This window comes from Lynx rufus, unplaced genomic scaffold, assembly GCF_022079265.1.
Source record: "Lynx rufus isolate CCGP_SWC_20201006 ecotype Redwood Valley unplaced genomic scaffold, mLynRuf1.p SCAF_6, whole genome shotgun sequence".
NCBI lineage: Eukaryota > Metazoa > Chordata > Mammalia > Carnivora > Felidae > Lynx > Lynx rufus.
Window position 1 is genome coordinate 129,124,086 of NW_025814878.1, and position 14,774 is coordinate 129,138,859.

The 14,774-nt window shown below is 44.1% G+C and overlaps 1 protein-coding gene and 1 long non-coding RNA gene across 2 annotated transcripts in view; one reads left to right on the forward strand and one right to left on the reverse strand.

The window, feature by feature from the left end:
- LOC124528028 (uncharacterized) overlaps positions 1 to 14,413 on the forward strand; it is a 32,845-nt gene extending 18,432 nt beyond the window's left edge. The window contains exons 2-3 of the long non-coding RNA XR_006966060.1: positions 12,673 to 12,746; positions 14,179 to 14,413. This is a non-coding gene — a long non-coding RNA (uncharacterized LOC124528028). The remainder of the gene's footprint in view (positions 1 to 12,672; positions 12,747 to 14,178) is intronic.
- NEDD9 (neural precursor cell expressed, developmentally down-regulated 9) overlaps positions 1 to 14,774 on the reverse strand; it is a 183,746-nt gene that overhangs the window by 113,653 nt on the left and 55,319 nt on the right. Inside the window, exon 2 of the mRNA XM_047101352.1 lies at positions 4,875 to 5,060. Within this exon, the coding sequence (XP_046957308.1) occupies positions 4,875 to 4,886 (12 nt within the window). The 5' untranslated portion in view covers positions 4,887 to 5,060. The remainder of the gene's footprint in view (positions 1 to 4,874; positions 5,061 to 14,774) is intronic.

Here is a 14,774-nt window from a genome sequence, read left to right on the forward strand (position 1 = left end):
GCCTTCATTGCTTGTAGGTTTTCCTGAGAGCATCTACCATAAACCCCTGCAGGCCAATCTCTGTCTCTTCAGAGTCTGCTTCTCTTAGGAACGTGACCTGTGATGTTGTTAGATCTAATTTTCCTTGTGGATAAATTATGGTTATGTTCAGGCAGTGTACTGGGCTTAATTGTGTCCCCCTCCAAATTTATACGTTCAAGTTCTAGCCCACAGTATCTCAGAATGTGACTATATTTGGTCTTTTAAGACATGGTTTGGATATAGGGCCTTTAAAAGAGCATTTAAGGTAAAATGTGGGTGGGCCCCAATCCAATATGGCTGGTGTCCTTATAACAAGAAGAGATTAGGATGCAGACTCACATGGAGGGAAGACTGTGTGAAGACATAGGGAGAACTTGACCATCTGTGAACCAAGAAGAGAAGCCTCAGGAAAACCAGACTTACTGACACCTTGATCTTGGATTTCCAGCCTCCAGAACCATGAGAAAATAAATTTCTGTTGTTTAAGCCATCAGTCTACAGTACTTGTTATGGCTAGCCGAGCAGACTAATAAAGGCAGATTTAGAGGTACTTCTTCATTTCAGTCCCTATTCTTTCATCTTCACTCTCAAGGAACAACCTTGGAAATCTGAACAAGTTAAGCTGTCCTTTAAGTGTTGGGACATAAGGTATTCATTCTCAGTACATAAAGTTTTCATATTCCTTAAAATATGTTAGAATAATCAAAATACTATTTGTAAGGGCTGAAAAAAGAGTATGTGAATTACTCCACTTCATTGCATCTCCCTTTTTGGGACTTTACAAACCTAGGGCAGGTGTAAATGCAGTTTGATGACTATTTTAGACCTGGGGTGAACGTGTATTTAATCGGAAAAAAAGGACAACATTTTCAAGTCCTGTCAATCGATACATATTGACCATCCGTGAAGCAATAGTCCACCTGGATTTTTCTTCTTTAGATAAACCACGACAGACCATGTCCAACTGCCAACTTCCTGCCCTAGTATAACGGGGAAGACTGAGGAATGTCAAAAGAAGACGTTTGCAGTTTAAAAGGTTTTTATTGCCAGTGTTCTTGTTTTTCTGAGCCAGCTTCTCTATCATCCCCAGTGGCGCACTGGGAAATATTAACCTACCAGCTCTCTGACAGTGAAACAAAACAAAATACCCTGAGTTATAGTCTGCCAGTTTCTGTGGTGTAAATACCCCCACTATGGCAACTGTTGAGTTACCTACATGAACTCACTGGGACGCATGGACACAGTGGGCTCCAGGAAGCTGGAACCAGCTGCCTCCAGCACACCACTGATTCATGCAGAGACACAGAGGAAGACTGCCCACTGCCCAGCCTCTCTGCAGCTGTCAGATGGCCCCCCAGGTGTGAGCACGGGCTCTCCACCTTCCCTCCACATTGGTATTTGCAGTCACCTCGGGGCTTGCTTTCACTTGCTGAGCATTTTGGTAAAGGGCTTGCTTTTAAGAGTATTGATAAGGTTAGCACAGGTTTCCCCGAAGGATGTTTCTGGCCATGACCTCACAGTGTCCTCATTGTGGCTCCCCAAACCAGCAAATCACAGCAGAGGGGGTTCAAAAGAGCAACCAAATCTAGTCTGACCCAGATTCCTAGAGGCTCAGTCTCTCAAGGCCTTTTTTACACTCTGCTTCCCCCATCTTCTGCCTTTAGTGATTTCTTTGAGCCGTGTAGACTTTACTTCCTATGTGCCGTAGAACGCTGAGTTTCACTGGAGGCCTCTGTTGAGGGTTTAGTATGTGCCAAACATATGTGTAAACAATTTGCATGCTTACTCATCACAACAACCCCTCCCAAAAGGTGCTATTTTCACCCATTTTATAGATGAAGAAACTGACGCACAGAGAGGTTAGTTTGTTAGTAGTTTGTCCTACTCCTTATTCGTGACAGGGCTGGGATTCAAATCAGGCGGTATTGCTTCAGATCTGGATCTGTAGCCAGCACCCTGTCCCCCAAAGACCAGTAGGGACATATCTTTTTTTTTTTTTTTTAAATATATATATATTTTTTTAATTTTTTTTTCCAACGTTTTTATTTATTTTTGGGACAGAGAGAGACAGAGCATGAACGGGGGAGGGGCAGAGAGAGAGGGAGACACAGAATCGGAAACAGGCTCCAGGCTCCGAGCCATCAGCCCAGAGCCTGATGCGGGGCTCGAACTCACGGACCGCGAGATCGTGACCTGGCTGAAGTCGGACGCTTAACCGACTGCGCCACCCAGGCGCCCCAGTAGGGATGTATCTTTAGAAAGCATTGACGACAAGGAATCAATGCTCTCTTTTGCTATTAGGTGATACTGATAACTGCCAAATATTTCCATTCTACCTAGTCTAGTGTGAAGTTACATGTAAGTGTGTATGCGTGTGTGTGTACATGTGTGTAACACTGAAATACAGTTCAATCATTAAAAAAAAAAAAAAAAAACCAACCCACCCAGAAGTGATGGAATTAAGGATCCAAAAGGACCTTGGACTTGGAACAGATAGTTCTAAAGCAAATTAAAGACTTCAGGTGGTCGAATTATCTGGTTTTCAGATCTAGAATACCAAAAGTGGAGAATCAACATGTATTTGAAATACCACAGTGCTAATGTTCATTGCAGGGACTCAAATGGAATGAAATACTGGCTTGCTTTAGAGAATTGCTAAGTTGTTTTTTTTTTTTTTTCATCTCAGTTGAGTGAAACTGAGTAGGTCTAAAAAAATGAGGAGAAACTGGTTTTATTTCACTCTTCATTAAGAAATTATTTTTTTTATTTAAAAACAATTTTTTTAAGTTTATTTATTTTGAGAGACAGAGAGAGCAGACAAGGGGCAGAGAGAGAATCCCAGGCAGGCTCCATGCTGTCAGCACAGAGCCCGATACGGGGCTCAAACTCACGAACCGTGAAATCATGACCTGAGCTGAAACGAAGAGTTGGACACTTAACCAACTGAGCCACCCAGACACCCCAAGAAATTAATATTCATGCCTGTGACTTGAGGAATCACAAATAAGTGTAATTTGCTCCAGTTTGAATTCATACAGTAGTCTTCTCTTTATCCATAAAGAATACATGCCAAGACCCCCGGTGGATGCCGGAAAACACATAGCACTGAACCCAATACACACTATGCTTTTTCCCATACGTACAGGCCTATGATAAAGTTTAATATCTAAATCACGTACAACGAGAGATTCACAGCAGCAGTAGTAACACAGAACAATTATAATGATATACTGTAATAAAAGTTATGTGAATGTGGTCCCTGTCTCTTACTGTCCCTTACTCACTCTTCTTGTGATGATGTGAGATGATCAAATGCCTAAGTGAGATGTGGCGAGGTGAATGATGTAGGCATTATGACAGGGGTAACTACTGACTTTCTGATGACACTCAGAAGGAGGGTCATCTGCTTCCAGAATGCATCGTCTGCACTTGACCGTGGGTAGCTGAAATTATGCAGAGCAAAACCCCGGGTAAGGGGGGGACTACTGTAATTCAGTTTGGTTGACGCTTCTGAAATGTCCAATTCTGTGACAGAATTCTGTATCATAGGATCTTAGGACTAGAGGGACTTTTAAGAGATCGCTATTTTTGGGGCGCCTGGGTGGCGCAGTCGGTTAAGCGCCCGACTTCAGCCAGGTCACGATCTCGCGGTCCGTGAGTTCGAGCCCCGCGTCGGGCTCTGGGCTGATGGCTCAGAGCCTGGAGCCTGTTTCCGATTCTGTGTCTCCCTCTCTCTCTGCCCCTCTCCTGTTCATGCTCTGTCTCTCTCTGTCCCAAAAATAAATAAACATTGAAAAAAAAAATTTAAAAAAAAAAAAAAATAAGAGATCGCTATTTTAAAAGCAATTACAGTGATATGGCCATTTGGTTTTTAAAGACTCCCCTGCAAATCCTTTTATTTCTCATCAAAATATTTTAAAGACACATTTGTGATTTTACTTGACTCCTAGCCTTTCTCCTGCAAACGAAATACGGCACTTTTTGGATTGACATGACTGCCCAGTTGCCTTCTATTTTGTCCTGATGGTCAGTTCTCCATGTGATACGGACAGCAGATTGTGGATCCCAGCACATCAGGGAATTAACCTTTCTTCCTCTGAGCACACATTGCTTCATGTGCGTTTTCTCATTTAATCCTTAGGACAACCTTCCTATGTCCATTTTATAAATTCAGAGACAAAGATTAAAAAGAGTCAGGCAACTTGCTCCCGGTCACTCTACTGCTCAGCATAAGAGTGACATAAGTCCAGCTCTGCCTGACCCCAGGGCCACTGCATCATGCCATGCTGCCTGCTTCCAAGTCAATGAACAGGTGCATCACACATCACTTCTTCGACTTAATTTCCATAAAACTTTTAGAAAGCCTTGGTTAGATGGGCGAATCAACTATTTTAACCCTAACCTCCACCCCGGCCGAATTGACTTTCTTGTGGAATGACTGTATGGAAAGGGGATGGTTTAGCACTGATGGGCAGAGAGAGAATGGAGGCACCAGAGACCTGGCTAATCTAACCTAGGTGATCAACTTCTGAGTTGTCAGTGAGTATAACTTTCAGACTTGCTTGGGAACTGGTTATACTAAGGGGAATATTCTGCCTTTATTCCAGAAGACTGCCTCCCTCGAGATTTCTGAGTGGAAGAGGATTTCCTGTGGGCAAAAGATCCATCTCAAAAGATTCACCTAACAGAGCAAAATCCGGTGACCTGAAATTAGCCCTTTAATTCCAAACATCAATTACAATCCTGAGCGAGGATGGAACACCCTTTGGATTATTGTTCCACAGGAATGAGTCTGAGTTGAACTGGACAAAAAGGAAGTGCATGAAATGTACGTTGTTTCCAACACTACTCACCCTTGCCCACATTTTCGCAGGTGCTTCTCTCCGTGAAGCCAAGGAATGTTGGAGTTCCGGATCTTGAAAAGGACAATTCCTGTTTTAGTCTCCTGACCAGCGTCTTTCTTTTCATAACTCTGTTTAAAGAATACACGATATTCTCATGCCAGTGTGTGACATTACGGAATTCACAGCTTCTTGAATCTGAAAAGAAGTTAAAAATGAGAAAATGGGTAAACCTTGGCAGAGGCTGAGACACTTTTTATCACTTAAGGATTGCATCATAGCAGTTGGAAAAGCCAAATCCATACTCCCAAGAATGAAATCCATCATTCGTTCATTCATTCATTCATTCAATCACGCAACCAAGGAAGACATTTATGGGACCCTCACTACGTATTGGCTGGAACTGCGAAGAGGCATAAAATATGATCCTGTCCTCAATGACCCCACAGTCTAGTAGGACAAACCAAAAATATATCGTTCCGTAAAATGCTACAGTTACTTTGATAGAATATGAAGTGGACCTGGTGAGGGCATAAAGGAGGGAGAAGGGAAACTTGGGGTGGAGTCTTGAGTGATGGGTAGATATTTGCCAGGTGTTTCATATTGGGACAGAACGGTAGAAGTGAGTGAGCCTTCATTGTCCGTTGTCTACAATTTTAGTCCTGCCATTGACTGACATTGACTTCACTTGTTCTTCCACCCCCCCCCCACTGCTTCATTATCCCTCTTTATGTTGTTGCTTTTATCATATTGAAGCCACCGCATGTCCCTGACTCTACCTCTCATCAACAGCTCGAGAAGGTCACTGCAGCCATATGCTTTTCTTGTTTCCCTAAAATGAGGAAAACTGGCGCTTTGGCAATGTGGCTTTTAAACAGCTTAGATGCAAAGCCCAGAATTTTGTTTTTTTGGGGAAAAAAGTTGATTGGGCTTTTGGTTGGTTAGTAGAGGCCAGATTTTCACTTCCCTTTCATCATCTCACTGCTATAAAGTTCAGTTTGGGGATAGTGTGTGTGTGTGTGTGTGTGTGTGTGTGTGAATGTGTGTGTATCCATATGGACCATAGTTGAAATATATATTCTTAGAAAAGTCCTGATATTTAAACCACATGGGCTACACAGAAATCTCTTTGAGAACCGGGAATCTGAATCTTTGTGAAAGGAAAGTGTTTTTCCTATCAAGGATGAAAAATCAAAACCAAATGGGTGTTTTGAAGTGTGGAGCAGAAAAATAAGGACTGTGTCTGGCACATAGTAGAAGCTTAGCAAACTAATGAATTTATCCAGCTGCCCTTATGGGGAAGGGAAGGCTTCTTAGAACTGCTTTCCAAACAGAGGATAATTGGGAGTTGGTCTCTTTTCACTTCTGCTAGGATGGGAATAGCTTCCTGTAATTTCGGTTTGATAAACACAGTATTTAAAATCTTGGTTAAGATGGGGAAAAGAGAATTTTCCTCTGAGGCGCTCTGCAGTGGCTAGGCAAGAGGACATGGCCCCATGACTCACGTGCACTGCCGAGCCCATCCATGGTCACCGAAGTATCTGGGCCCCAGATGGTGGAGAAAACCAGCAGTGAGAGTTACTATGTTTCCAGAATTGTCTCCATTTCTCCCTGAGGTATTCCTGCCTTGAGGCATTTTAACTGTACAAGGTGTCTGAGCTTAAAGGCAAGCATTCAGAGCTGATACAGAGGGATCTCATAAATGACAGTACCAGAAGCAATAGGTGAATAGATAGATAGACAGATAGACAGATAGATAGATAATAGATAGATATATAGACAGATAGGTGATAGATAGATAGATGATAGATAGATAGTAGACAGATAGATTTCATTAATTCTTTATTGTGAAATATAACACACATACAGAAAACTATATAAAACAAATGTAGAGCTTAATAAATTGTCACAAATTGCCTTCCAGGTTAAGGCACAGCATACTGCCAGGACCCCAGAAATTTTTCAGGTCCTCTTCCCAATACAACCCCTTTCTTTAGAGGCAATACTACCCTAAACTCCATCCCGTGGACCCTATGTTGAGCCTTGTGCTTTTAGGCTTCTAGATTTCCTCCAGAAATATTGCTTTCCAAGGAGAGAGGAATCTTTGAGGTCAAGAGGCCGTGTCCACCTGGAACCTATGTCTCCCTTTCTAGACCAGCCACCAAGTACTGGGACATTGGGATTCCCTGTCCAAATGATTCTGAGTCCACTTTCTGGCCTCTTCCTCAGGCCCATCTTCCCAAGGGGTGGCCTAGGGGCAAATATGTGCGGGAGGCTGCAGATGAACATACATGGACACAGGGGCCCTTGAGGTATGGGATGGAGCAGACATGGAAGGAGACGGACGGCCTGGGAGTCCGAGGGCCACCTCTTCTTGTGCCACACGTTCCAGTGACAAGCTCTAAGCAGCCCAAGAATCCTAGGGTCCAGCCTGGTCTTCCAGATTGCCATGAAGATGTTATTTGTCGAGGTGGAGGATAAAGCAGCTTTTATTTCATATAGTGTTAGTTTAACTGACTTTAAAATATTTAGGCCTAGGACGATGATCTGCAGTTCTCTATTTAAGCCCCACAAATGTTAGAGGTGATCCTGCTTAAAGGTAACTATCCTGACTCTCATGGTAATCCCCTCCTTGCCTTTCTTTAGACTTTACCCCTTAAATTGGCATTCCTATACACTAGAGTCACTTTTGCCTATATTTGAGCTCTGAAAAAATAGATCATGCAGTATGTATTCTTTTATGTTAACTGCATCCGCTCAGCATTATGTTCATGGCATTCGTCCATGTTGTTGCCAACAGCTGTAGTTCATAATTGTCATTGCCATATAGTATTCCAGTGTATAGATATATAGACACCTATCCATTTTAATGTGGAGGGACAATTGAGTCATCTCCAGTATGAGGCCATTGTGGATAATACTGCTAGGTAGACCTTTATCTATTTCTGTTGTCCATATACCCAAGAATGGAATTTTCTGGATGATAGATAGGTGTTTATTTTATTTACTGGAAAATAGAAGCGGTTGTACTAATTTATATTCTCACCAGTGGGGTATGGGGGACCCCACTGCTCCTGACAATGTTTGGCATTTCTTTTTAGCTTTAACCTTGCCGTACTAGGAATATTTCAGTGTCCTACTCAAAAGTTTCTTTTTCTTTTTCTCCCCAGTGATTTGTTTCTGAAAATACTGAAGTGATTCTAGGAGCTTAGGGTTTCAAATTGAGTGCTAATAACATCAGTAGAGGTATATAATAATACCAATGATATGTGCAGTAATAGCCACAGTTTTTATTTGAACTATGGCAGCTAAGAGAAGATCTGTGCCCTTGGAAGATTCACAGCAATGAAACCCAAACCAATAGGGATGGCCCACTTTAAAATACCACTGATTAGCAGACTGACCCAGGGGCTGAACCAATACACTAGATATGCAGTTGGTATTGACCTCTTCCTTCCATAGAGGCACACATGTCCCCAGAGCATGCTCTGACACTTGTGGCAGCACTGGGCACAAATGACCCAGCTGGGGCCAGTTAGGACCACCCTAGAGGAGGAAGTTTAGCTGGGGGAGCCCATCAGCTTGTGGCTCGTTAGCATGTCACATCTGGCAACATCTGTTCCTCCAGGAGGCAGCAATAACCATGTGCTCTGGTCAACAGAAAGCAAGGGACGTACACCAGCCTCTTGTGCAGAAATGAGCAGAGCCTCCTCACTGCACACTTTCTTCTTCACCTACTCGCGTCCCTGAGCTTTCTCAAGTCACCTTCCCCTTGCTCATATCCTCAACCTCCTTGCCCCTTTGTCCTTGTAATGCACCCTCCTGGACAAAGCCCAGCTCTGGATGTACTCAACTGTTTACTTTCTCTACATCAATCGCCCAGCTGTTGAGCATTGCTGAAAAAAAACACACACCCTGCAGATGGTGCCACTATAAACTTTGGTCACCCATGCCATCTGGGCCCTTGTTACTGTCAGGCAGCCCCTTTCTGTTCCCCCTGGTTTGCTCACCCTCTCATTTCCCCACCTTTCTATTCTAGTAATAGATCCCTTCCTGTAATGATGCAGTGGGTGCATACTCTAGACACAGCTGGCTCTGGTCCATTATGCACAGGACTATTTCAAACTTTTCTCCACTCTCCTCAAGTCCCCGGTTTCAGTGCCAGTCCCTCTGCTGAACCCTAGTTCCTACTGAGCTGTAGTTCCCACCTCCATTGTCAGCCCCAGCAGGCAGTGTCTTCTCCTGCTTCATGAAGAAATCTAGAACCACCTCAGGTGAACTCCCTCGGCTTCTCTCCTCCTCATCTGCTGATTCATTTTGTATCCAAACTCATCCCTTTCTCCCGCCCGCCTCCTTGTGACAATAAAGGAAGTGTCTCTCCTCTTGTGCCAAAACGTATCTCTCCATCTGGCCTCAATGCCCACTCAGGGACATATCTCTAAGTCTTTCCTGACTTCTTCCCAGTAGTTGTCAAATATGCTCACGTCTTTCCCTTAAGGACCAGGTATCAGAGACTTCCTTGTTTGGCCAAGAACATCCAAACAGGGCAAGAAGCAATGCTACGGATTGGATTGTGTCCCCCTCCCCTACCTTCCAAATTCATATGTGGTGGAACTAGTTCCCAGTATTTCAGAATGTGACCTTATTTGGAAAATGGGTCATTGAAGAAGCAATCAGTTAAAATGAAGCCATGCTCTTTCTGGATCTCACTTTCCTCATCCGGGACAAGAGGAGTTGGTAGATTGTCATTTCTGTGGAGTGCCGTTCCAAAATCTGTGGGAGCAGAGGTGGCACATGAGAGGGGGAGATCAGAAGCAAGGGTCCTGAGCTCTGCACTTCTCCTTTGGCCACAGCCATTCCAGTTTTAACTGGTTTCAATTTGGGGCTCTTGGTGATATTTGGCTTAAAAAAAAACCACTTTGCTGTTTAAAAAATGAAACACAAAATTTAAATCTGCTGGCTCAGGTGATATCTCAGATCCTTTCTCACCACAATAGACTATGATTATAAGATTTTGCAAGTCATAGCTTATGGGTTTGACGAACGTATTGCACAGATTTTTCTCAAAAAGGCCGGATTTAATGGAATCTATTTCTTGTCAGTAAAAGAGACTTGATAAAAGACTTACTAATGCAATTTAATTTCTAAGCCTTTTAAAGAGGTTCATCTAAAACTTTACACATGAGAAAAGCGATCTTGGGCCACCTGGGGGGCTTAGTAGGTTGAGTGTCTGACTTCGGCTCAGGTCATGATCTCACAGTCCATGAGTTTGAGCCCATATCAGGCTCTGCACTGTCAGCGTGGAGCCTACTTGGAATTCTCCCTCTCTCCCTCTCTGCCCTTCCCCCCATTCTCTCTCTCTCTCTCAAAAAAAAAAATAGAAAAGCGATCTTATTTTGAGCACCATGTGTTGGAATTTGGGGGTTAAAAATATGCTCACTGTCCACCTGGGACTGAGCCCTGTGTGCGAACAAGAGCCTGTGCACGAACAGGTTGTGCAGCTAATGAGTTCTTGAGGGTAATAACTGTGGCTGCCCCATCTTTGTTTCCCCAGGACCTAGTTCGATATCTGGTGCACAGTAGGTGCTCAGTAAGTATTTGTTGACTGAGGCCATATGCTGAAGTAAACTCCCTGAAGCTCTGTGAGAAGTCTTGGTGATAAAAAAACAACAACAACAACAACAAAAAAAAAACAGAACTTCTTTCTAAAGGAAGGAGGGGGTGAGGTGGAATCCACCAAGAGATTAAGAGGGGGCAGTGCTCTTGACCTAGGCCTGGGTAAAATGGCAGGGTTTCTGCTTGTAGGACAGGTACCTGCGGGATGGGGTAAGCACAGTGGAGGAAGGCAGTCCTGTGACTTCCTCAGACCAGTCTGTCTTAAGTTCCTCTTTTCCTGGCCAATAGTTTCATTTCCTATATGGAAGCCAGTGGACCCCCAAGTCTACATTTTTCTTATTTATCCTTGGATGTTTCTCTATGTGGTATCTGAACCTTATATTGAAGGACCTGAAATGGAATCCTTGAGGGGAAAGGACCTGGGGAGCTACTAGCATAAACCAGGTTCTCCAACCTTCTCTATCTCCCATGCCGCCATATACAGCTGGCGATGTTCGTGGTAGGGAGTGCCCTGGAAGTCAGGAGACCTGGGCCCTAGTCCCCATTGTGTGTGACTTTGGGCAACTCAGCCATTTCTCTGCCTGTTTCCTCATGTGCAAGATGAAAAGCCAGAAAAGCGTGTGTCCTCAATTGCATATGTCATATAGGTTATCACCTGGATATGTAATTGGTCGGACACCAGGAAAGGCGTTATTGACCATAAACAGTATCTTTCTCTCTCCGTCTCTGTGTCTCAGTCTATCTCTGACCCTGTCACCCTTGGTGATGTTTCTACTTTGCTGTGCCTTTTAGATAAGGCCTTGGAGGTGCCAGTGAAATTGCAGCACTACGTAATTAAAAGGCACAGAAGCTAAGCATTTCTCAGTTGTGAACATCAAAGATGTTACGCCTTCGCCACCTGGGGAGTATCCTGAGGTCAGGCTTAAGGGCAAACGTGTCAGAAAGACCTTCATCAGGAGACTGGGCAATGCTCCCCCAGAGGAGGAGACCTGGAGAAAGAGGAACAGAGCAGGGGCTAAAACCAGCCGGGTGCCCCTTACATTTCCGCGTGAACGCGATTCTGGAACTGGGACGATGCACTCAGCGGAGCACACTGGCTTTCCACTGTCTGGCTGCTGACAGCACCTGAAATAGAGGCCTCTGGAAACTACGCACTTACTAAGTTGTCTTCCTTGGGAGTTTTATGTCCCTGGGCTGTGGAGGCTTTCTGAGATGTTGCTTGCCAGCTGATGGAGGCCTTCTACCATATTGGGATTCACATAGTTTATTTGGGTAGGTAACTAAGACAGAAAGAGTTAATTAAAACCCTTCATAAAACAGTCCATCAGCCACCTGCTTGCAGAGAAAAAAGTCAGATTCTTTGCTGTGCTTTGGCAGAAAGATTGTGTGCCTCAGCTTGCCCTTGGGCCTCATTCAGGATTCTAACCAGGTTCCCTAAGAAACTTCTTTTTAGTTACGGTATATATTTTTTCCATTTGTGTCAAAACAGTAAATAAATACCCGTGATCTCGTCAGGCCATGCCAAAGAGGAATTTGTCGGGGATTTAATACCCCAATGCATCGGACACACTGGAATTTGGCTAAACATTCAAACTGGGTGGTTTGGCCCAGTTGCAGCCATTTAAATGTTGGGGTATAGCCTTTCAAGTGACCTCGGTTCTTTCAGAATGATCCCTGCAAGGGACTGGCTTTTAAGTGAGTTGGAAATTCCCAGGTGTGTTCTCGAGATCTACGAAACAAGCCTTCCCTTTGTTGCAAATGGGTAAGACTCAGTAAACAGTGGGACGAAGAGGGCTGTGGGTTCATCCAAGGGCACATCCACATGTGCACCCTGGGGGCATAGCAATGAAGTAACACGTGTTTTAAGATTTTTTACAAACATCAAGATACTCCAAACTGCGGCCAAAACCCTGACCAAGAAAGAGGGCATGGCAATGATCGTGAAATAAACGAGGGTGGAAGTCGGAGTTATGAGGTCCTTTAAACCCTTCTGCGCTTAGGTAATGTCTTGCTGAGCTCACGGCCCTGATTCTTTTCCTGGTCTCTGCCAGCAAATTTTCAGGAATCTCTTAGCAGAAGAGAGGACATTGCTGCACCTTCCACTCCTGTGGAGTTCTTGGATGCTGTTTACAGGGACTTTCAACTGCCTTCTTTCCCCATCTGGTATTAATTTTTATTTCTTTTTCTTTACTAGGCTCTGACTCATCTCCACCCAAACTTTCAGGTTTCCTGAAGGCTTGGTTCCCCAGACGTTGGCGCCCCACCCAGGTAACGCAACTGGCCATGAAGAGAGAACAGTGTCTGTCCCCAGTCTCGGAGAACGAGACCGTGATTTATTCAGTCATCCAAGTCAGAAGCAGAGAGGTTTTCGTCAGTGCTTTCTTTATGGTCACTGCCCACATCGCCTCAGCAATGGGGTCTTGCCCTTTCTATCTCCTTAAGGTCTCCTTCTCCGTGCCCCCCGCTCCCCAACCTGCCATGCCAGCTCCCACTGTCTTAACTCTTGCTGCTGGACCACTGAAATTTTCTTGCCACTTTATCCTCAAGGCAAAGGGGAAGACTTTGAAAGCTTTTGACTGGGAAGTAATGCGATCACATTTCTTTGTCATAAAAATCACACTGAATCCAGTGGATGAATTGGAAAGGCGGCTGGTGTGGAGGTGGCGAGAAATCCATCACAGAGCTTTGCTAAAATCCAGATGCAAAACCAGAGGGTCCCCATTAAGCTCAAGACAGAAACAATGACGAGCAAGTAGCTATTTAGGCAGTCGGGGGATAAAGTGTAATACCCGATTGGAATTCGGAGGTGAGGTTGGAGGGAGTCTTTGTAATAATTGTCTCCCAGATAGAAGTGGAGGAGATTGGGTGGATGATAGAATCATCCTGAGAAAGAAAATTCAGAATTAAGTCGGGAGCAAATGATGAACTTAACACGACATGTTAGGTTCCAGGGTCATGTGGGGAAGGTCATGTGGGGAGAAAACCCATAAGCAGTTATATATACAGCTGACTTTTGAACGGACTGCAGACCTTTGGATTTGTTCATCTTCGTATTTATATGATTCACTTCCTTACACTAAATCATAATATCTATAGCTATATATCCATGCTACTACTGCTGTGTCTGTGGAGGACCCTGACTAATATAGCACAGAGTGGAGAAGAAAAGAAAAGGAACAAGATAGGAAATAAGGCAAGAAGGGAGAGCGAAAGGCAAGTGTTGGATGAATGAGGTCCATGGGAGCCTACGTGCTCTGAAAATGCAGGGAGAGGGCGGGTGACTGTCTAGTTGTCTGTAATATCTGATGGCATCGGTGACTCATGAACGTTATGTAACCAGAATTAGCCTTCAGACTTTGCTGCCTTGGAGGTTATGTCTCATAAATGCGGGACTGCCTAGCTTGGCTTGTTTTCATGTTACTAAGGAGCTGTTGCTAGCATAAGTTCATACTCAGAAAATGGAACCCTCAATAAGATTACTCAGAGTCTTGGCTGCCTTCTCCCTGGTCATTTTATCTTTAGGTTGAAAAAAGAAACAGCTCACTTTCCTAAAGTGACATTACACATCACTTTGAAATATGCCCTATAGGCGAGCCCTGAAGTCTGTTGGGTTCTTTTTTTTTTTTTTCCGATACTCATGAAAGAGACACTTTTGTTTTAAAAAATGTAAAAAACTTTTTCTGTTTGCTTTACTCTACAGATCTTCTTTGATACGCCAGTTTTTAGGAAACTACCTGCTGAAGAGAACCTGAGGCAGAGGTGAAAATTTGCCCAGCTCACCCTGTTTTATTTCTGACACAGCGATGGGATAACCTCAGAAGCCAGGGAGGTGATTTCAATGAGAGGTTTATTGGGCACAGAGAATTTATTTGGTTTCTGCTCTATTTTTATGATCTTTTTTGGTATTAAAGTAACGGTGGTTGGGGCACCTGGGTGGCTCAGTCGGTTGAGTGTCCGACTTCGGCTCAGGTCACGATCTCGAAGTTTGTGGGTTTGAGCCCCGCGTCGGGCTCTGTGCTGACAGCTCGGAGCCTGGAGCCTGCTTCGGATTCTGTGTCTCCCTCTCTCTCTGCCCCTCCCCACTCACACTTTGTCTCTCTCTCTCTCTCTCTAAAATAAGTGAATATAAATTTTTTTTTTTAAATAAAGTAATGATGGTAAGCCATTTTGTTTTGGGGTTGTCGCACTAGCCATTTGAAACATCTCCCCGGCTCAAATAGACGCCCTTGGTTGTCCTGTTCACTCAGAGAGGTCGGTTCCAGATTTCTGTTTGGGCAACATGGTTGCACATTACTG